Source organism: Podarcis liolepis, assembly GCF_965112155.1.
Source record: "Podarcis liolepis genome assembly, chromosome: 17".
Classification (NCBI taxonomy): Eukaryota; Metazoa; Chordata; class Lepidosauria; order Squamata; family Lacertidae; genus Podarcis; species Podarcis liolepis.
This window is the reverse complement of record NC_139571.1, coordinates 7,314,752-7,338,020: the sequence shown is the minus strand read 5'-3', so window position 1 is coordinate 7,338,020 and position 23,269 is coordinate 7,314,752. Positions and strand designations below refer to the sequence as shown.

At 49.2% G+C, this 23,269-nt stretch overlaps 1 protein-coding gene and 1 long non-coding RNA gene across 3 annotated transcripts in view; both read left to right on the top strand.

The window, feature by feature from the left end:
* LOC310697029 overlaps positions 1 to 23,269 on the top strand; it is a 277,036-nt gene that overhangs the window by 79,220 nt on the left and 174,547 nt on the right. The window lies entirely within an intron of this gene.
* LOC310696919 (uncharacterized protein) lies at positions 9,037 to 22,570 on the top strand. Of its 2 annotated transcripts, none has more exons than XM_083483112.1 (2): positions 9,037 to 9,360; positions 20,151 to 22,570. In XM_083483112.1, the coding sequence occupies exon 2, from the start codon at positions 20,645 to 20,647 to the stop codon at positions 22,001 to 22,003; it is 1,359 nt and encodes a 452-aa protein (XP_083339238.1). In that variant the 5' UTR covers positions 9,037 to 9,360; positions 20,151 to 20,644; the 3' UTR covers positions 22,004 to 22,570. The 2 variants fall into 2 exon arrangements, with proteins under 2 accessions (XP_083339238.1, XP_083339239.1); XM_083483113.1 differs by lacking the exon at positions 9,037 to 9,360 and adding an exon at positions 13,982 to 14,098.

Sequence of the window (23,269 nt, the reverse complement as noted above, 5' to 3'; positions counted from 1 at the left end):
CATACCCTCCAACATTTCTCCGCTGAAAATAGGGACGTCCCATTCCATAGTGAACATTTTACTATTTATACCCCACACATCTTACCGGGTTGCCCCAGCCACTCTGGGCAGCTTCCAACCTATATAAAAATATAATAAAACATTAATTTTTTTAAAAAAAACTTCTGTATACAAGATTGCCTTCAGATGGCTCAGTGGTGGGATAACTCCATACCTCCCAACATTTCTCCAATGAAAATGGGGACATCTTAAGGAAAAGTGGGACATTCTGGGATCAAATCAGAAACGGATTAGAATTCTCTAAATCAGGGACGTCCCTGGAAAAAAGGGACACTTGGAAAGTCTGACATCCCTTTCTGTGCCTAAGATCTGCTTCGATTTCAACCCTTTCTCAACAAACCCTCTTCCTCCAGCTCCCTGCTTCCATCAGGGGGAAAAATATAATTGCTGAAATAATTTGTTATGTGAAAATAATCAATAAACTTTCAAAAAAAGAGATACCGTATTTTTTGCTCTATAAGACTCACTTTTACCCTCCTAAAACAGTAAAGGGAAATGTGTGTGCGTCTTATGGAGCGAATGCAGGCCGCGCAGCTATCCCAGAAGCCAGAACAGCAAGAGGGATTGCTGCTTTCACTGCGCAGCGATCCCTCTTGCTGTTCTGGCTTCTGATATTCAGAATATTTTTTTTCTTGTTTTCCTCCTCCAAAAACTAGGTGCGTCTTGTGGTCTGGTGCGTCTTATAGAGTGAAAAATACGGTAAGTGCTGTTTGACAGTGTAACGGTCTCCCTTGGAAGGTGGTGGACTCTCCTTCCGTGGAGGTTTTCAAGCAGAGGTTGGATGGCCATCTGTTAGGGATGCTTCAGTTGAGATTCCCGCATTGCAGGGGGTTGGACTAAATGACCCTTGTGGTCCCAACTCTATGATCTGTGGTTTGCTAGCCTGCTGTATGTAATAGCTGAAGAGTGATGGCGGATAGGGAGACTTCATTACAATAAACCCCACAAACCCCTATTTGTTTCCCCAAATTACTAGTGGCAAGGGAGGCCTTCGCAGGTGTCAAGTGGCATGTGCAAGGGACTGTGCTGCCCATGAACGCTTTGTTTGGGATCCCAAATCTGAGATGTTCCTGGACTCTTCCTTGAATTTTCAGCTTCCATTTAAAGAGAAAGGAAGTGCTGCAAGTGTGAGGAGGCAGAGGGTACATTGATACATTTATGGTGGGGTTTGCGAAAGTTAAAAAAATCATGAGGAAATAAAAAAGATGCTCAGAATTAATTTAGAGGAAAAACCAGAGGCATCTTTACTGAGTATAATAGGTAAAGATAGGAAATTATTATTCTTATACGTGACAGCCGCAGCAAGGCTACTCCTTGCACAAAACTGGAAAGGGAAATATATACCCACAAAGGTTGACTGGATAAATAAACTAACTGAATTTATAGAATTGGCAAGATTAACTGCAGTAATAAGGTACCAATCAAACCAGAAAATAAAAATACAATGGAAATGGTTTGAGGATTATATGTCCAAGTACTGCTCAAAAACTAACATGTTGATATGTTTGGATTAATGTTTGTAAAGCTTGTTAAAAAAATAAATAAATAGTAAGTTAAAAGAGTTAAGAAATATAAATTTAGATAAAAATTGTAATGTGAAATATTATAATATATAGGAGGGTGAGAGACGGTGGAGGGAAGTCACAAGGATGTTTTAATGTCTGTAATTTAGGGTGGTAGGGTAATATGAATTTTGTTTCATGTCTATGTGTTTGTTTGTTTGTAAATAAAATTTTCTAATAAAAAAAGAAAGAAAACAAATTCTTCAGCCTATTTACTAACAAAATTATACAGACGAAATGAGCAAGCAGTGTTCTGCTCAGCTGATCAGTCAGAAGTCAAGCCTTCCTCGGCCCTCAGAGCTCTTTCCTGCCACTGAATACAAAGGCATTAGTCTGATTGACAAGCAAGGAAGGGACTTCCTGCTTCATTTTCCTCCAGGGCCTGATCCATTATTTAGGCAGGCTGTGACGGCAGATTGGAAGGTGCCAAAAAGAAGGCAGTGGTCAAATATTTCATTCATGATTGCATTTTCGGAGGCACCGTTTGGATTTTCTAGCTCAGGCACCCAAACCTATTGGTCTGCCATTTACTTGTGCTGACCAATGAAGAAGAGAGTAGGATCTCTTCATTTCCCTTCTATTTCTTTGAAAATTATAGCAGCCATTTTGCTCTAATTGGCTAGGGCGGCATTTGTTTTCCTGCTTGTTGGGATGGGACTAATCTCCCTGGCAGGGCTCGTTGCATTTATTTTTCCAGCTGCAAAAGTGCCTGGTGGACATTTTATGATTAAGCACAATTTCATGGGTGCTTTATTTACAGTGAACCTTTATTTACAGTGTTTAATACATTTAAAGCTGCCACCCTACACAAGCCTAGTAAAGGTAAAGGGACCCCTGACCATTAGGTCCAGTCGTAACCGACTCTGGGGTTGCGTCGCTCATCTCGCTTTACTGGCCGAGGGAGCCGGCATACAGCTTCCGGGTCATGTGGCCAGCATGACTAAGCCGCTTCTGGCGAACCAGAGCAGCGCACGGAAACGCCATTTACCTTCCTGCCAGAGCGGTACCTATTTATCTACTTGCACGGCGTGCTTTTGAACTGCGAGGTGGGCAGGAGCAGGGACCGAGCAATGGGAGCTCACTCCGTTGCTGGGATTCGAACCGCCGACCTTCTGATCGGCAAGTCCTAGGCTCTGTGGTTTAACCCACAGCACCACCCGCATCCCTCCCAGAAGACCGTTTGACTTCCAAAACGTTCGAAAACCGAAGCATGCATTTCTGGAAGCATTTACTTATGGAAAACTCAATATGGAAGCTACGTGGCATGCTTGACTTCCGAAAAGCGTTCGAAAACTGAAGCAGTTACTTCTGGGTTTTCAGCTTTTGAAAACCAAAGCAGCTACTTCCGGGTTTTTGGCATTCGAAAACCAAAATGTTTGACTTACAAGATGTTTGAAAACCGAGGTACCACTGTAAACATTAGCATATTAATATTTAGTTTTGCTGGTTTGCTGGTATACATCGCTTCCATTCCAGCTCCTTCTTTATATTTATATTAAAATTATGTTTAAATTTATTTATAAATAATTTGTTGTTGTTGTTGTTTAGTCGTGTACGACTCTTCGTGACCCCATGGACCAGAGCACGCCAGGCACTTCTGTCCTCCACTGCCTCCTGCAGATTGATCAAACTCATGCTGGTAGCTTCAAGAACACCATCCAACCATCTCATCCTCTGTCGTCCCCTTCTCCTTGTGCCCTCCATCTTTCCCAACATCAGGGTCTTTTCCAGGGAGTCTTCTCTTCTCATGAGGTGGCCAAAGTATTGGAGCCTCAGCTTCACAATCTGCCCTTCCAGTGAGCACTTAGGGCTGATTTCCTTAAGAATGGATAGGTTTGATCTTCTTGCAGTCCATGGGACTCTCAAGAGTCTCCTCCAGCACCATAATTCAAAAGCATCCATTCTTTGGCGATCAGCCTTCTTTATGGTCCAGCTCTCACTTCCATACATCACTACTGGGAAAACCATAGCTTTTACTGTACAGACCTTTGTTGGCAAGGTGATGTCTCTACTTTTTAAGATGCTGTCTAGGTTTGTCATTGCTTTTCTCCCAAGAAGCAGGCGTCTTTTAATTTCGTGACTGCTGTCACCATCTGCAGTGATCATGGAGCCCAAGAAAGTAAATAATATTATTATTATAAATAATAATAATTATTATTACTAAATTTAAAATAAAATTAAAAAAGTTACGTAATGGAAGGACATGGATGCGCTGGGAATTATACTTGCTAGCGCTCACCCAATCCCCCACCCAGCAAAAAAAAGAACTACATGAGCACTCCTTTGTTGTTGTTGTTTTAAAAAATATTTATTGAGATTTTACACTAAACATAGGTTTTAAAAAATTAAAAATAATTAAACCAACAATTACACATACAAAAAAGAAAAAAAGAAAAAAACGAAAGCTAACAAGCAAGTTACCAGAAAAGAGACCTAAAAAGAAAAAAAAGAAAAAGAAAAACAGTGTGATACAAAATACAAAAAAACAGGTAGTTGAAAAAATAGAAAAAGGAGAGAAGAAAAAGAAAAAAAATTCTTAAAAAAGAAATAATCAATTTTTCAATATCTTCAAGTTCATTTGCTTATTTCCTTGACCTCCTCACACCTCCCCTTTTTGTATTCCCGTTTACAAAGTCCTTTCAGCAAATCCTTACCCTCTTTCATTTATCTTTACTCTATATTCTTAACCTATTATAACTATATATTTTCATCCATATAACTATCTATATTTACATATTCTTATTAGCCTTAATACCAAAACCACTTATTTTCAGTCCAACATCATTTTAACATTCATTAATTTTACAGTATTTCTGCAGATAGTCTTTAAATTTCTTCCAGTCTTCTTCCACCATTTCTTCTCCCTGGTCTCGGATTCTGCCAGTCATTTCTGCCAATTCCATATAGTCCATCATCTTCATCTGCCATTCTTCCAGAGTGGGTAAATCTTGTGTCTTCCAATACTTTGCAATAAGTATTCTTGCTGCTGTTGTTGCATACATTCAAAGGCACAATAAAATAGCGCTCTGCTAATAATAATAGTTTTAAAAGACTTTTCATAAGTCACCAAATGTCAGTGTGCCTTGTGTTAATGATGCTGCAAGCACTATATGATACATGCCATTTAAAATATGGTGGGTTATTTGGGAGGAGGGTATTGTTTTTATTTTGATTATGTATTTTGTGGTTTTATATTTTGATTTTATTATGTGAACCGCCCTGAGACCTCTGGATATAGGGCAGTACAGTGGTACCTCGGGTTACATACACTTCAGGTTACATACACTTCAGGTTACAGACTCCACTAACCCAAAAATATTACCTCGGGTTAAGAACTTTGCTTCAGGATGAGAACAGAAATTGTGTGGTGGCAGCAGGAGGCCCCATTAGCTAAAGTGGTGCTTCAGGTTAAGAACAGTTTCAGGTTAAGAACGGATCTCTAGAACGAATTAAGTACTTAACCCGAGGTACCACTGTATATAAATTCAATTAATCATCATCATTACCATCCTCCTCCTCCTCACACAACCATATTCCACACAGCACTCTCTCTCATAGATCCACTAGTTGGGCAGTAGGGTGACCAAAATATTGTAGTTATTATCTTGGGTAAAGATGGCAGATTGGCAACAAAAAAGGGCCCCTCCCAACTAGGGCTGTTCTGTGGGTGTATTCTGCAACTACTCACTGATGCAATGCCTTCTGCTTGTGCAAATGGGCTTCTTCCTCTCCCCCTGCAAGCCCCCGGCGATTGGCTGGGGGGCGCGCGGTGCAAGAGGAGAAGAGGAGGGATTGTTCCATCTGGTAAGCTGAAATGCTTGTCCTGGTGGAACAGTCCGAAAAGCACAACGTTGAATTCCACTCGGCGTTTCTGCACCAGGTAGAAATAGCTTCTTTTTCTTCTTTGGTGATCACTTGTAGCCGAGTAAGATTGTCTTCCATAAACAAGGTTTTAACAATGAATCCGTAAGTGACTGTGGAGGCCAATTCAGGACCCACATGTCCTTCCACAGTGGGGACATTGGTTCCCGGGTGGGAGTTGATCACGGTGTGGATTTGGCAAGCGTGCCTTCCTCTTAGCACATTTCTCCCTTGCGTCCTGAATTCGAGTGTCTTCAAACCCAGCCCCCTTTGTATCAGCGTCAGGGACAGGTTTTGCCCCAACCACAGATTTGACCTGAAGTATACCTGAAGGAGCGTCTCCACCCCCATTGTTCAGTCTGATGTCCAGCTCCGAGGGCCTTTTGGGGGTTCATTCACTGCAAAAAGTGAGGTTACAATGAACCAGGCAGAGGGCCTTCTTGGTGGTGGCGCCCGCCCTGTGGAACGCCCTCCCATCAGATGTCAAGGAAATAAACAACTACCTGACTTTTAGAAGACATTTGAAGGCAAACCTGTTTAGGGAAGTATTTAATGTTTGATGTTTTATTGTGTTTTTAACATTCTGTTGGGAGCCTCCCAGAGTGGCTGGGAAAACCGAGCCAGATGGGCAGGGTATAAATAATAAATCATTATTATTATTATTATTAAGCACCACTCTTTATTTTTCTTCTTATGTGAGTAAATGGCATCCATTCGCTTATGCAGGTGAGGGTGAAGGAGTGTTCCTGGGAACATTAGGAAGGGGCTAAATCTGCCCCTGTCCCCCCCACAGCCATTCAGAATCTGTATTGTCCCACTTGAAGATGTTTCTCTTAATCATATAAAGTGTGGTGGACACTAGCTTTTAAGATGAGCTATGAAAGCGTCACCACAACAAATGCACTTATAACTCTTCCCACTTTCTATCTCTGGTTTTTGCGATTAAATATGTCCAAGGTTAGGGACCAGTCTGAAATGGTGGTCCTATGCAATAACGAATACTACCTCCAACAGTAATTCAGGATTGGTTATTCACATCAAAACAGGAGAAATGCCAGTTTATAGAAGGAAAGGGGAAGGTGCAATGGTCAGTGAATGAAAGGAGAGGTGCTGGGACTTACCTCTTCTTCCCTGGGTGAAGAAGTAATAACATTTAGTGAATTAATGGACAGATACCAGGGTTCTCGTATTACTATGCTAGTCACTTTCCCTACAAGTTTTCCAACTATTTCACAGACATTATCTCTGAAATCTTTAACAACAACCATGGTAAGTATGATTGGTTAGCCGCGGCAGTGATTCCATGTTAAGAGTAGCAATCCAGTTCAGTGTTTGACAAAGAATGAAGAGGCGCAGATTCAAAACCAGTGTGTCTTAGTGGTCAGAGTGCTGGATTAGGACTGGCCCAGTCACAATCTCTCAGCCTAACCTCAAGTGTGCACATGCCCTTGGATCTTGAGCGAAGGTTGGCTAAATATTGTTATCTAATAAAGCGCACGCTCAAGGAACTCCCATCTCTACGAAACTGTAGACATACAGAGTTCCATGGTCAATTCATATACATGTGTGCGTGTTATTTGTGCATGTGTGTGTACACATTTTCAGTGAGAACGTTTCCAAAACTGTGGAGATCTCTTGTCCCCTGAGCAGGTAGAAGGCACCCAGGGGAAGAATGAGGACTCCTCCAGAGACACAGCCAACCTGTAGTTTATTCCCAGCAGCTGAGGTGTAGCACAGCAGACATCAAACCTATGCTAACAATGGCAGGTGACGTAAGGGAGGAGCTCTTGCAGATGTAAATAAGAAATAGAGCTGTCATCAGAATACTGCTGACAATGTATTCAGAACCTCCGGATAACCGCACCCAGTGGTTTCATGTAAATGTTAAACAATGTGGGGAAAAGGAATGAGCCCTGCAGAACCCCCCACTGAAGGTTCCATGGGACTGAAAAGCATTCCCCCAAGCAACACCCCCTGGGAACAACCATCCAAGTAGGACGGGAACCACCACAAAGCGGTGCCACCCATCCCTAGTTCAGGATTGCTCCAGAAGGATAACATGGTGGATGGTACTGAGAGGTCGAGAAGAATTAATCAGGGACACGTTTCCCATGTCTCTCTCTTGACAGAGGTCATCATAAAGGGCAACCAGAGCAGTTTCTGTGTCAAAACCAGGCCTAAACCCAAACTGAAATGGATCCAGAAAATCAGTTTCTCCCAAAAGCATGTGGATCTGGTCTGCAACCACTCGCTCCAGAACCTTGCCCAGGAAAGGGAGATTAGCAATTGGCCGGTAGTTAAGTTAAGTTTTCTGAATCCATGGCTGGTTTCTTAAGGAGTGGTTTTACCACTGCCTCCTTCAACAGGCAGGGACCGCCCCCTCTTGTAAAGAGGCATTGATCAGCTCCCTGGCCCAACCAGCGGCTCCCTCCCTGCTGGTTTTTACCAGCCAAGAAGGGCAAGGGTCCAGGGTGCAAGCAGTTTCCCTGACTGATCTGAGCACCTTGTCCAAATCCTCAAGCCTTACCAACTGAAACTCAGCCAACGCAACAGGACTAGACTGTGCTCTGCACACCCCATGAGATTCATCTGCTATAACAGTACAGTCATACCTCGGGTTACAGACGCTTCAGGTTGCGTTTTTTCGGGTTATGGTTACTTCCGGCGGTCATGCATGCACAAAGCACTGAATTGCAACCCACGCGCGTACAGACATGGCGCTGCGGGTTGCGAATGCTGTGGGCTGCAAATGTGCCTCCCGCATGGATCACATTCAGAACCCGAGCGTCCACTGTAGAGTCAAGGTCTTGGTGGATGCAAGCAATTTTATCCTCAAAATATTTTGCAAACAAGTCACAGCGAACTACCGTCGGTTCTACCACCTGCTTTGGGTCAGCCTCTAAAAGGCCCCTACAACTCAGAAAAGCTCTGCTGGACAACATAATGAGGATGCAATGGAGACAGCAAAGTATGCCTTCTTTGCTGCCTTCACTGGCACCGGGTAGGCTTGCTAATAAGCCCTTACCAGTGTTTGGTTGCATTCATTCGGATCTTTCCTCCATTTGTGAGGAAAGCCAGGATGGCATAGGAGCTGGAGCACTGAACTCAGGGGACTCGGGTTCAAATCCCACGTGGTGTCCGATCTTAGGCCTAATCTACTCCTGGAGAGTTGTTGTCAGGATGAAACAGAAGAAGAGGATCGTGTATACCTCCTTGTGCTGCTGAAAGATGGTAGAAAAAATAGAATGAATAAAGAAGGCGGCCCAAGGGCATACGCAGAGTGCACCTCTCTCTGCACCGAAGAATTACAGAGCTCTTCGCACACAAATAGGGATTCGTCCCCCCCCCCCAAAAAAAAACCCAGAGCCAGGGCGGTTTTGCATGGGAAAATCCTCGGAGCAAGGCGGCCCTTTAGTCTTTCGCTCGCTCGCACGCGCGCCGATGGGGTTGCGCCCGCCTTCGGCCACCCGGCGGGGCGGCGAGGGGAGGCCGCGCATCTTCCGCGAGGGCCGCCCGCGGGCGGGCTCCGTCCGGCCCTTCCGCCCCCCGCCGCGGCGCCGGCGCCTCCCGCGTGGCTCTGCTCGTCGGGCTCCGGCCCAGCCTCTCTCGCTCGCTCGCTCGCTCGCTGCCCCCGCCCCGCTTCCCTTCCTCCCTGCCTTCCCTTCCCCCGTTTTGTTTTGTGCGGCGACTCCGGGAGCGTGACGGAGGAGGCGCTCAGAGCAGCGCTTATGCAACCGGCTGACCTACTAACACACATTCGCCGGGCGAAGGAAGGAGGGCGGCGGCGGCGGCGGCGGCGCTGGGCGAGGAGGCAGGCGCTTGGCGGGGCGAGAGGAGCGCGACGGATCCCTGGACGCGGCCGCTTCTTCCCAAAGAGGTACCGGGGCTCGGGGCGCGTCTGGGATTGCGGGATCCGGGGCGCGGAGCTCCCGCCCCTCCCCCGGCCAGGGCGGCGGCGGCGGCTCCTGGGTCTCTGCTCGCCGGGCAGAGAGAGAGAGAGAGTCGCGGCGGGTGCATGTGCGTGCGCGCTTTGTTTGTGGGAACGGTGTCTTGCGTGCAGCGAGCATGTGCAGCTTTGTTTTGGGGGCTGCGTTTTTGTGCGTATGCGCCCAGCAGCCCGCCCGCTCCCTGCTCAAAGCAAAGCAAAAGCTCGCGGGGACGCACAATGCAGCCGGAGAAGTTCTCCTGCACAGCCACTCGCGTTCTTGGTGTGAAGTGGAGCCGCGCGCGGGGCCGGGGGCGGCGCGGGGAAGATCCGCTTGCGCGCAACTCCCCCGGCTGGTCTGTGCGCACACGCGCGCCCCGGCTCGCGCGCGGAACAACAGTAGCAAGCCTGCGAGTGGGCCTCCACTCCTGCCCAGCCTGACCTACTTTTTGGGGGGGTGGGGAAGGGCGTGAGGGTTTTGTGTGTCTGTGCGAGGCAGCCAAGAACCCTTTGACATGATAGAAATGAGACTGGGGAAAGCTTGCTTTCGGGAGAAGATCGGTTTATCACCAGAGCCGGGAAGACGTCGTGGTGTGTTTTTGCTTGTTGCTGCTGTTCCAGTGAAATAATTTGGGCATTCTGATGCACACGGGTTAAACTTGCACGGGTTTGTTTGCAGCTGAGCTTCCCGCCTCAGAATATAGCGGAGTGCCTCTGAGCATGTGCAGGGTCGCTGTTCCACACTGTTGAGGAAGCATAGATCGATGCATGGCACCCGCGTGAAAGTGGGAGGGAAGAAGCTGGGTAAGGCGTGTCTAGCTGAAGAGAGTCACTTCCAAACAAGCTGGCGCGCTCTCTTTCTCTCTCCAAATGAAGTCCTCTACCTGACCACAGGAATGTGGGCAAGGAAGTGTGTAATCTGGCGACTGGTTAACGCAGCACAGTCAATTTCTCTCCCGAACCCCCCCTCCAGTATTTAAACTTGCCACTTGCACAACTCTGTACCCACACAAACAAAACCTTGCACCCTCTGTTCTGCAGGGGTTGGGCAGAAAGAAGGTTGGTTGACCCAGCCCCTGGCCAAATGATGGGACAGCAGCTTGTCCTTGCTTGTTACAGAGATTATTGCCAAGAATAAGGAACTAGGTGATCTAGAAGTGCGCTCCTTATCTCCCAACACAGATCACTTATGGCTTAACTGCAAGGTGATATTGAGCATTCTCTCTTGCTTTCTAAACTTAAAAATACAAAGGTGGACTCCAGGGATTTTAGTTAAAGAGAGAAAACCACACAGGGCTCTTCTTTGTCGTCTATGTACAGTATACTCTGCTAAAATTAAATTTCTGCATCAAGGTAAATCTAGATTCTGCACTGGGGGAATTCTATATCCTAGAGGATTGTTGAAAGTATGTAACTCAAGTAAACCTCTAACATCCTGGAGGGACACTGAATTTCCATCCCTGCTGTACATCTTGCCAACTCAGACTCTTATTTAGGACTAAATAGTCTTCAAAAGGCAGTATATCAGCTTTTGAGTTACACAACATGTTGCTTAGTCTAGATGGTGATTTTCCTTCCTTTCAAAAAGAGGGAAGAATATGTTTCTGTTCATCTTCTCCACATGTAGAAGTATTATTTCCTTTGAAAACACTTTCTTAACTATCCAGTCACAGGAAGAGTTGTGTGTAACTCAAAAGCTCACACGTTGCATTAGAAATACTGATTGTGTAATGGACAGTATTTCTCTGATTGTGATCTTTCCTCTGCCAGGCTGAGAGGGTCAGCTGATCTTAAAGTACAGCAAATTACTATTAAGAATGCACTCGCAATCCTCTTCCCACACAAAGATAAACACACCGCCTGCAGATGTGTGTTCATGTGCATTCACAAATGCAAATGGATAAATATATTTAAGGGTTTGAGATGGGAGTTTGTGGATAGGAATCTGTGACAAAATCAGCCTATTTACCCCATCCTAATTACCGTATTTTTTGCACCATAACACTCACTTTTTTCCTCCTAGAAAGTAAGGGGAAATGTCTGTGCGTGTTATGGAGGGAATGCCTACGGGTGGCATGCCTACGGATTTTCCTCCTCTACAAACTATGTGCGTGTTATGGTCGGGTGCGTGTTATAGAGCGAAAAATACGGTAATAGCTACCACCTAGATCCATGCTAACCTTCACTGCTGTCGCTTATCACCCCCTCCTTTCTTTTAAAGCATGCACTGAAAGTTTATAAGAAGCCCATAGCCATCCTGATTTCATAGAAACACAGAATTGTAGAGTTCGGAGGGACCCAGTGGATCATCTAATTCAGTTCCCAGCAATGCAATAATTTTGAGCATGGCAATATTTGTGGTGTCCCTCCTCCAAAGCGCTCAGGACACCCCCACCACAAGCACCTTGTAAGGTAAGCCGAGTGTGCATCTGGCCTGAGATCATTCTGTGAGTAGGATTTGACCAAGGTCTTGGCAACCTGCGTCTGCCACTATCCTGCTGAGGGCTCTCTAATCCAGTGTTTCCCAACCGGTGTTCCGCGGCACACGAGTGTGCCGTGAGACGTTGCCTCGTGTGCCGCGAGATGCCTGGAGGGAGGCGGGCGAGTCGGGCGGCGAGAGGCGGGGCGGCGGCGGCGAGGAGAGGCCGCGCCTCCTGCTGCTGCCTGGCGCTCCTCCTCGCAGCCGGCAGCGCTGCCTGGGCGCCTCCGCGCGACTCTGCCTCGCTGGGTTTGGTCTCCCAGCAGAGACGGGTCACACGCGCCCCTCCCTCCCTCCCTCAGCCTGCGCGGAGGGAGAGCCAGAGAGAGGCATCGCTCCTGCGCGGCGGGAGAGGGAGCAGCCGGAGCGATGCCCCAAACGAACGCATGGGACCGGAGGGGAAATCTTCTCCGAGGCGGATTGAGCGCAGCTGAGAGAAGCCTTTCGAGGAGCTGCCGTGTCCCCTGGAAACCCCCTTCCCAGCTCTGCCTGCCTGCCTGCCGTGGGGCTCGTATCGCCCTTTAAACTAGAAATGTGGGGACTTGGGGTTTTCCTCAGGCTGAATTCCGAGCTGAATTCCGAGCGAGGGACTGAGGGACGGCGGCAACTGAGGCGGCGGCGAGGATCCGCGTCGAGCCGGGGGCGGCTCCGCGGTGGTGGTGCCGAGCGGCGGGGCAGCGCGTGCAAAAGGGAGGAGCGCGAGACAGCGGAGGAGGAGGAGGCCGGCATGTCCGGGCAGCAGCAGCAGCAGCAGCAGCAACTCCCGGCGACGGCTCCTCAAGCCCCGCCGCCGCCCCCTCCTCCGCCCGCTATCACCGCCACCACCACAACAGCCGCCGCCGCCTCAGTTGCCGCCGTCCCTCAGTCCCTCGCTCTGCTGCCTCCTCCCACCCCCAAAGCTTGAAGGTTCCCCGGCAAGGGGGAGGGAAAAAACTTTCACTTTCGTGCGTCCCTCCCGGCGTGACGCTGCGCGCTGACGTCACGGGGCGGGGCTTTAATGGTGGTGTGCCGCGAGATTTTTTTTCAATAAACAGGTGTGCCGTTGCCCAAAAACGTTTGGGAAACACTGCTCTAATCCAGGTCAAGTGAAACCTTGATCACATAACCTGGGTGGAGTTGGCTGGCTAGTCAGAGTTGGTAAGAAGCGCTCTGGGCTGCTGAGGGGAACCTTCAGTTCTCTGGGTGGAGTCACAGTGCAAACAGCATCAGTTGTGTACGTTCCATTTGCAGGATACACAGTGGTACCTCGGGTTACATGCGCTTCAGGTTACAGACTCCGCTAACCCAGAAATAGTACCTCGGGTTAAGAACTTTGCTTCAGGATGAGAACAGAAATCGTGCTCTGGCAACGCGGCGGCAGCGGGAGGCCCCATTAGCTAAAGTGGTGCTTCAGGTTAAGAACAGTTTCAGGTTAAGAACGGACCTCTGGAACGAATTAAGTACTTAACCTGAGGTACCACTGTACTTGCTTCCTTTCTTGTGCTTTGAGGGATTGGCAAAGGAATCGGAGGGGTATTTGGGCTGTCAAACCGCTAGATTTACCCATCTCCCTGCAACACACTGAGCACTGAACAGACTTCTTCAGTCTCTTGTTTCCCGTCTCTGACCACTAGTTAGCACTCCCCTCCCAGAACTCAGACTCGGAGCAAAGCATTCCTGCTCCCATCCTCCTTTACCACACCCTGTGCTGCCCCCCCCCCCCGTGCCCTAAACATCAAGGCATCGGTTGGTTTCCAGAGCCAAACGCAATTACAGGCATCCTGAGTCATTTCAACAGCTATGCAAAACTTGTAACCCCAGTCGTGGCCAAGAGCTTAGGCTCCTGGGAGGAGATCAGTATGTTCCTTAGCAATGGAAACTCTGGACAAAGTCTAAGCAAGAGAGAGAGAGAGAGAGTACGTACGTGCTGTTGTGTAGCACGGAATGGCTTGCTTGCTGCCACATGCAAAGCCTCGCCCCAGAGTTGAGCAATCTTTGCTTTAGAAAGCCTTTCTGCACCCATGAGGAGGCTCAGCAGGCCAAACAGAGCAGCAAGGGGGAGGCGTCCGGAGGGAGGTGGGGGGGGGGCAAAGTCAGTTGTGAAATCGGAGAGGTTGGTGGCCAGTCAGCCGCAGAGCAGAGCTGGGCTCTTGAGGTTGCCCGTAGGAAGAGTTGCTCTTTCACCGGCCCCTGCTTCTGTACGTCTAGCAGCAGCTTGAGCTCTAGACACCAGTAAGTGATAAATCACCGCCTGGTGTGGACAGAGCTTTGCCTGCTAATGTTTACAGAGCAAAACTCATTTTAAAAAGCTCAGAAGCTTGTCCAGGCTGCCTTTATTTGCCCCCTGCTTATTGGGCAACCCACACCTTCTCCTGCACGGGCTGGAGCTGGTGGCAGTTGTGGCCCCAGTTGGGCAAGGCCTGGTTGCTGCCAGGAGCGGCTTGTGCCCGACTCCGCGGCCATTTGCAGGGTGCACCTGCTCTGAGCGAGCCACCTCTTGTGACGGTCTCTTCCCCCTTGGGGTTCCGCTGTAGGGAACCTCAAAGCGTGTCTTGACCTACTTAGCCCTAACCACTACCTTTATTTGTTAATCATATTTGCATTGCACCTTTCAGAGGCCCAAAGTGATGTGTGTGTGTGTGTGTGTGTGTGTGTGTGTGTGTGTCCCCGTCCTGTTTTAACTCACCATGATCTGATGAAGGCCACTCAACGCCTGGAGGGCAGTTTGAATCCATGCTCCCCAGGCCATGCTCAGTACTTGATCCGTTCGGTGTCTGGGGTGGAAATTAATCTTGGCCTAGGAGTGCCACTAGGGTTGCCATACTTCAGCAATTTTCTGGACATAGCCAGTATTCAGCATCTGGGGGGCGAAAATCGCTGAAATGTCCATGAAAATCTGGACACATGGCAGCCCATGTCTTTGTTGTTGTTGAGATCAACAACTTTGGCCAAAAAAAAAGCTCATCAACTTTTGTGCCCAGACTTTCACTTTTTAAAAATAATCTTTAGCCTGTTTTTCCACCTGCTTTATTTCTATGTATCAGGCTAGCTAAGACCCCAGAGCTCTCCCTTCACTGGCCAAAAGTGAAACCTGTAGCTTGATCTTTTCCTGACCCCCCACCCCCTTGTTGATGTTAAATAGTGAGGTTTTCTGCTCTACAACATCGTCATCTCCCTCACCCCACTGCACCGTCCCCGCAGCCCCATATTGTGTGATTGCCGCCTTTGTCTCTGTGCGTTTAACACACTGCCAGATGGGCAAAACATCAACAGGTACATTTCCCCCCATCACTGTATTTTAAGGTATGCCTGCTAAATTTCTGCCTGCCGTGCTGCTTACATAATGCCTCGGTGGGGTGTGTGTGTGTGGAGTGGCAATCCTAGCGTGTGTGTTTAGAGATTTGATTATGCAGAATATTGCCTAGTGATGAGGAAGGGAAAGGGGAGGAGGAAGAAGAATTACAGTGGCTCATCTCCAACCCGGAGAGGAACAGAACATTCCTGCTTGGAAAGCAGACACTGTCATGTAATGTTACATCATTAAGCGGTTGTGGGAAGCCCTGCAGGGAGGGAGCAGAGAGGAGGGGATCTCATTTTGGAAGCTGCTAGTCACAGGGCTAAGCAAAGGGAGGAACCTGCAGAGCAAACCATATCAGTCACCTAAGGAAGAAGACTTGGGAAGGGTTATCTGCCACGGGCAGTCCAAAGTTACTCGGGAAATCTATGACTGAAGACAAGAATGGGGAATGTTGCTCCTGCCCCGGCTTGTCCTGTTTTATGGAGATGAAGTAGGAAAACCGAAGCTGCTGAATTTGTGTTGTGCTGCTCTTAAAGGCAGGGCAGTGAGGAAGTTGGTGGCTGACACAGCAGCTGTCAGAGCAGCTTCCCATTCCCTCTGCTTGCAATTCCCCCTCTTCGTATCTTCTAACTGAGGATAAGCTTCACTGTGGAAGATGAAGGGCAGATAATTGCTTCTGAACCAGCCTTCTCAGGAAGGCATAAAGTGGTGGCAAAAGGCCATTAAGTAATTAATTCTAGGCCTTAATTGACATGAACAACGAGTAAATCACCGGGCCCGGATGGCATCCATCTGAGAGTTCCCCAGGAACCCAAATATGAAATTGCTGGTCTTCCACCAAAAATAGGTAGCTTGTCCGTAATATCAGCCTCCACATTTTAGGATTGGAAAGAGACCAATGCAATAGCATTTTTTTTTTAAAAAAAGGGATGGGGGTTCTGGCAAACTGCAGGCTGGCTAGTTTAACATGTGTCCCAGGAAACTTGTGAAAAACTAGGACTCATCCAGGAAAGACAGTGAGACAGTCATATATTCTGAAAGGCCTCAGCTCCTGTGGATCACTAAGATTTGGCATCCCCTTCCCTTAAATTTGGCAACGTAGCATTCTGTAAATCCTATCCACACTTTCACTGAAATTGAATCCTGTAACACTGAATTTGGGAGGCTGCGTTCTAAGTGGTGTGCAAACTTGCTTACTTGTATGTCTGCATTGATTACCGCTCCTTCTCTTCACGTTGTGCTTTTTGTCGTCTAGTAGAGGAGAAACAAGAGCCCTTTACTTCTCCTGTTTTGATCCAGAATATTTTTCATTGCAAGCACCCCCTTTCCCTCTGAGCTGGACCATCTCAGTTCCTTAAGGCTCAGCCTCTTATCTGAAGGTTGCAACCTTTATTAAGCTGGAAGCCATCTCTCTCTAGCCTCAGATACGTGTGACATGACTTTGGCTATTTGTGAGTGCCAAAGCACTCTGCCCATGCTCAGATGCACTTTCGAGTTAATTTGCTTGTTTGTTTCTGATCTTCTACTTTTTATCCGTGTCAAATGAATCTGCATTTAAAACTTTTATTTGGTTTTACTCCAGAAGTATTCCAGCACATCTCGCCATAAGTCAAGGGCTCTGGCTGTGTATCCATCCTGGGATATGACCTCCTTTGCAGGCTGTAAGCCTCGCTGCCCCAGGGAGGTGACGCAGACTGGGAAGTAGGTCATGCCTCCGTTCATGCCCCAGCTCGCTGCATCCTGGTTGCACACACCCAGCCCATCCTGCTGGCAGCTCCACGTGCCACCAAGACATGCGGCCGGAGCCCATAGGCGGGTCAGGGTGTGGGGTTTGGGCTGTTTAGCTGGAAAATTATTTTCTTGACTTGACCCAGAATGAGAAATAAATGCATGGGTCAAGGAAAGAGTTGAAGGAGGAGATGTGGCCCGGGAACAACTAGGGTGAAGAAAGTAGTGCAGGAAGATCAACAGATTTCAGCACAAAACAGAAATGTAGAGTTGGAATGGGATCCAAGGGTCATCTAGTCAAACCCCCTGCAGGAATCCTTTTGCACAACGTGAGGTTCGAACCCATAACCCTGAGATTAAGAGTCTCATACTCTACCAGCTGCACATTAGCATTCGCATCCTTTCAGCTGGATAGTGTTTGTTAGTTTGTTTAAAGCATTTTTGCCCTGTTCTTTCAGCTGAAAAGGCCCCTAGAGTGACTTAACTACAATCAGTAGCAAGACAGCCCCTGGCCTCAGGTTTATATTCCAAAAGACACGACACACAAGGAAAAAGGGATGGGGAGGGAGGAGGGGGAAAGCAAGCTCAGGCACCCAGGTACAGTTATTGCGCCAACCAGCTGGGATGGAAACAGGCAAAATAACATCTGAAAACCCTGGCTCCAAACTCCCATCATTTAAGTGAACATGTCCTGATTTATATAGTTGCATAGGAAGCTGCCTTATACAAAGTCAGACCGTTGTCTACACTGTCTTGCAATGGCCCTCCTGCGTTTCAGGCAGGGGTCTAATAATAATAATAATAATAATAATAATAATAATAATAATAATAATATATACCACCCTATACCTGGAGGTCTCAGGGCGGTTCACCGAATAAAATCAAAATATAAAACCACAAAATATAATCAAAATACAAACAACAACCTAATAACCCTCCCCCCCGAAAAAACCCCACCACATTTTAATTGGCAGGTATATAGTGCCTGCAGTACCATTAGCAACAAGGCACACTGACACTCATTTTGTCTGCAGTTGGGGTGGTAAGATTTGGTGACGAGCTGCATAGCAGAGTTTCATATCTGATCGTCAAGGGATCTTGCGGCTTTGGATTGTGTCATATTTTCCATTTTTATTTTTGAAGGGAGGGGGAGAATAATAGAGATCTGCTTTTTTAAAAAAAATACTCTTTTTAGCACAAATTGCTTTTATGAAATATGAAACACCCCCACTTAATGTTTCTCTCTCCTCCCCCCCCCCCCCGGTTTGGCCAGTGAATTCTAGTTCCTTCCAGTCTGTTCATATGAAACAAATAAAGCTTTTTCCTTAAAAGAAAAAGAAGAATGTTTACACAGAGCCCTGCCTAAGCGATGGTGCTCCCATTGCTTCCTCTATAAAAAATTATTCGTGTCAGAAAAGAAAGTTGTGCTTCATTAAAGAAGCCCAGAGCAGCAGCCAAATGAGCAAACCACGTCTGGGGTGTGTGCCCTGGTGGGATATTCTCCCCAGCCCCAGCTGTGGTTCAAATGGCACAGCAACATGCCAGTCACATTGAAGGCTGCCCTGGACAATGCCCTAGTTGTTTGCAGCCTCCTCCTGCTGCAGCTCCACGTAATATCTCCCCCTGCCTCCCTGCCTCTATTGTTTCTTTGTGCAGAAACAGTTTCTAGGCCAGTAGGTTGTTGGCGCTGTGCCTGCGCTCTCTTTCTGGAGCTGTTGTGCAATCCATAATCATCAGACCTGTTTTGACTGCTTGGCTTGATAAATATTCAGTGTTTACTGACCTATATTCCTGCCGCTTGTGCCTGATGCGCGTAGATCACATGCAAAGGGAAAGAAGGGAAGGGGGGGAAGCGCCACCGCCATGGGGGAGCGTGCCACTACGTACACATGGCCCTGGCTTTCTCAGGGGAGGGGAGCTGGAGCATTCCTCTGTATGTGTCATGGTGTCCAGGAGGAGTGGCGGCGTCGCTTTTCCTTATACAACCTCCTTTGGCTGGTGGCCTGATTCCTCGGTAGTCAGAACGGGCCAGGCGACTGCTTGCCTCGGATCCATAGGTTTCGCAGATCATCTTCTCAGCCTGGCACCGTTCATCACACACACAAACACCGTAAGCCCTACAGCCAGATCCTGGATGAGGTTCTGCGAGAGAGAGAGAAATGGGATTAGTTTTCCTGTGAGAGGGGAAAGAGAAAGCTCTTCTTAAGGTTTGCGAAATAACAGGCAGCTGTGCATGGACATGTTTGCGGTCGGCATAGGAGTAAATGGAATACATCGCCTAGTTGTTGTCGTTTAGTTGTTTAGTCGTGTCCGCCTCTTTGTGACCCCCTGGACCAGAGCACGCCAGGCACTCCTGTCTTCCACTGCCTCCCGCAGTTTGGTCAAACTCATGCTGGTAGCTTTGAGAACACTGTCCAACCATCTCGTCCTCTACCGTCCCCTTCTCCTTGTGCCCTCCATCTTTCCCAACATCAGGGTCTTTTCCAGGGAGTCTTCTCTTCTCATTGAGGGGGCCAAAGTATTGGAGCCTCAGCTTCACAATCTGTCCTTCCAGTGAGCACTCAGGGCTGATTTCCTTAAGAATGGAGAGGTTTGATCTTCTTGCAGTCCATGGGACTCTCAAGAGTCTCCTCCAGCAGCATAATTCAAATGCATCAATTCTTCGGCGATCAGCCTTCTTTATGGTCCAGCTCTCACTTCCCTACATCACTACTGGGGAAACCATGGCTTTAACTATACCCTAAATCCAGGTTGCAACCATTTCCTTGCTTTAAGCGCCCCCCCCCACTTTGTGCTGCAAATAGTGTGCATTCAGCTCCCCTTCCTTAGCTTGGCGTGTGCCTTTTATATGTGCCATGCGCCCCTTCTATGTCCAGAGGTCGTTACAATGTGTGGTGCTGCCGGGGGCCCATGTAGTAGAAGACTGGTTTGGGTCGCATGCTTCAAGTAGGTGGGGATATGGTACACAGTGTGCGTTGATCAGCAAGCAGAACTTGTGTATGTATGTGCATGAAATCCTTTTTGGGAGGGGGTGTTTGGGGGCTCCCCGAAGGGAGTGACCCCACGCCTGTGTGACCCCACCCACTGTGTGCAAGCACTCCTATTTCTGGAGGGAACTGGAATGTGGGGTGTGGCCCTTGTCTGCCAGGGGCTGTGGCACTGCTGCCTCAACCTGCTGGATTATGTAAATGGAGCCTGAGGTGTGTGACAGCACTGGGCAGAGATGTAACACCCTCCTTTTGTGTCCTTCCTCCTTAGGCGTTTCACTCCCTTCTGGGCCTGACGCAGCGGTTGCCACTGATTCCTTCATTTCCCACTGTGCCTGCCAGCCGGTAACATCTCTGCTCTTGCCGTTGGCCGGTGTCTGGATTCAAAGCCCCGCAGGTCTTCCAGTGAATCATCTTCCGGATAGCAAAGAGTGACCAGAAAGTCTTCGATTGCCTGGGCCTCCAGCCGAAAGAATTCCTGCTTCTCTGGGTGTCCTGGAAGATGCTCTCCTTGTGCTGGACAGTTCCCTTTGCACCGGTGGGAACTCGGAGCCCGTTTGACTGTTGCAGCTGGAGGACAGCTCAAGGCTATATTGTAAGTAGCGCCTCTGGCAGTACAGTTTGACAACAGCGTTGGGCGTAGGGTTCGGCAAGAAGTGCCCTTTCCAGCTTCAGCAATTGGAGGGTAAACGTCCAAAGGGCAGGCAGGCAACGAGCACTTGAACGTTTGTGCCGAGGGATTGCCAGACCTCCGCCGGCGACGCCATGGAGAGTCTCAACTCGCCCACGCTGTGTTCGGCAGGGAGCTTCCCCGGATTCCACCAGGACGGCATGATGCAGCGAGCCCGGGCGCTGAAGGGCAAGCCAAGTGCCAACTGCCGACGGAAGCGGGAATTTATCTCTGACGAGAAGAAGGACGCCAGCTACTGGGAAAAGCGCCGGAAGAACAACGAGGCCGCCAAGCGCTCGCGGGAGAAGCGGCGTTTCAACGACTTGGTCCTGGAGAACAGGGTGATGGCGCTGAACGAGGAGAACGTGCGGCTCAAGACAGAGCTCCTGCAGCTCAAGCTGCGCTTCGGCCTCATCAGCACGGCGGCCTTCATGGAGAAGAGCCAGCAGCTGAGCGCCGCCAGCGCCAACGCCATGGCCCACTTCTACGAGAGCAGCGACGGCAGCATGTACTCTGGCAGCTCTTTGTCCCGGGCGCATCACTCGGAGGACTCCTCCGAGACGGAGCAGTCGAGTCGGGACAGCGGCAGTGTGTCTGCGGCCAAGTATTCGTCCCGGGGCTCCCTCTCGGACATGTCGGACGGCTCGTCTCGGGACAGCCCCATGCCGCAAACGCTGGGGGAGGCCCAGGCGGTCAGCCGAGCCTACGGCGAGGCTCCCCCGCAGCACCACCCGGAGCCCAAGACCCCGGTTCCTCGTGGGGTCATCCTCTTCAGCGCCAATGGCTTTACCGCAGTGGCAGCTCCCCAGCCTTTGCTTCCGGAGCGGGAGGAGCGGGCAGGAGGACGCGGTGCTGGCGAGGCCCCCAAAAGCCCGTGCATGGAGCAGGAAGGCCACAGCCAGCGGGAGGAGCTGCCCCCCCACCCAGGGTACTGCACAAAGCCCCCCGGCTACAGCACGCCCAGCGGTTATTTGGAGGGGGATCTGCCCCAAGTGGAGCACATGAGGAAGGCTCAGGAGCCCCAATCCCCCTTTGAGGGCTACAGCAGCGAGGAGAGCGGGGAAGAGCGCAGCTGGGGCGGCTCGCCTGTTCCCTATCCGGGGCCGCTGGATGCCCACCCCGATGTCCGGACAGCAGCTCTCCCTCACAAGCTTCGCCTCAAGTGCAGGGCCCACAGTAGCGGCGTTCAAGAGCTGTTCCCTGGTCCTAGCACTGTCCCGGCCGGCTGCTGTCAGGAAGCTCCTGTGGCACCGGACTGGGCCGGTGACCGGCCTGAGGAAATGTCGGCCTTGGTGCGGCAAGCGCTGCTCCTCAACGAGCAGCCGGCCACAGGGGGTGCCCTGGAGAGACTTTTGTGCCGCGGCTCCGGCGTCCACTCGGACAACTCGGTGCCCAAGGACCTTGTCAGCCGGTGGGAGGAAGGTTGCCATGACGATGGGCCTCGGGCCACTTGAAGGAGGCTCGGGTGTGGGTAAAAAATGGTGGGCTTTTGTTTTTTAAACTGATCTGGGGTTTTGTATACGAGAGAAATTCTGCACGGCAGGATCAGCCTTGGATTTGGGGAGCGGAAGCGGGCCTTCGTCCACTCAGACCCCAGGGCCACAGGATCGAGCAGAGGGGCAATCATGAGACACGAAGGGATCGTGACCCGGCTGGACTTGAAAGGGGTCTCATGAGAAGGCAGGCTGTGGAGCTACTGAGACCTGGAAGTTGGTGGCCTCCCTGCTTGGTTGGGCCAGGGATTCAGCACGTGGAGGGAGCCTGTCTCTGAGCTCTGCTGGCTGTCCAGTCAGTCCCTGCAAGGATATTGTTACTTGAGCTGATTTTGGGGCATCGAGATCCATGGAGAAGTTGGCATCTAATCCACCCTTCGCTGGTGCCGAGGCTCCTGGGTAGCTTCAGCTGGCACAGCTGGTGGTTTGCCCGGGACTGCATCATCTTCTGAGTCAGGAACTGCTTGGTTGGACAGAAATATTTGTGATTTTAAATACTAAAATAAATGTGCAGAAAATTTCAAGAAATGCTGAGGTATTGCTGAGTATTGCTTGGGAGTGGAAACAGATTAGCATAAAAGGGATGTACGACAGTGATGCCTTATCTTTCAACCAGGGCAGCCAAATGTACAGGAAAGGACTGTGTTTTGTCTGTTTACATATATTTGTACGGTGTGTCACCATTCAGCATCCACCAGGTGGCTAAATCCATAGTGCCCCACACCCTCCATTGAAGTAGTGAATTTGAACTGTCCATCCTAAAAGATGCCTATAAGAACAGCATAAGGCCGAGAACTTATTCTTCATAAGCCTGACAGAGTAAGAAAGTCTTAACCTCGTTTCTCAAAATCCAGCAGGGAGTATGAATAGGCCAAAGCTTTTCCCTAGATTGCTGCTCCCACAAAGGGCCCTTCTCCTCAGCTTGAGATTGGCCCTTTCCAAAGATTCTGCTGCCCAAAGAAGTTCATAAGGGAATTGCTGTGACCCCAATCCATGTGGAATTGTGAAAGTCAGCATTTAACATAGAAACAGGTAGTCAGGGCAGTTATTTCAACCCACGTGTTAGGAATCTTGTAGGTACATCTAAGTTCAAAGCCTCATTTGGGAGGGCTTTGTACTGTGTGACTTCAATCATTTCGCCGCCTCTTGGAGGAAACAAAACCACACCTGGCTTTCTCCCTGCCAGTGAGTGTAGGACGGAGATGCTGAAAGCCAGGCCCTATGAAT

Excerpts from the sequence above, each read along its gene's own strand:
- LOC310696919 (XM_083483112.1), top strand. The coding sequence starts at position 20,645 with ATGGAGAGTCTCAACTCGCCCACGCTGTGTTCGGCAGGGAGCTTCCCC.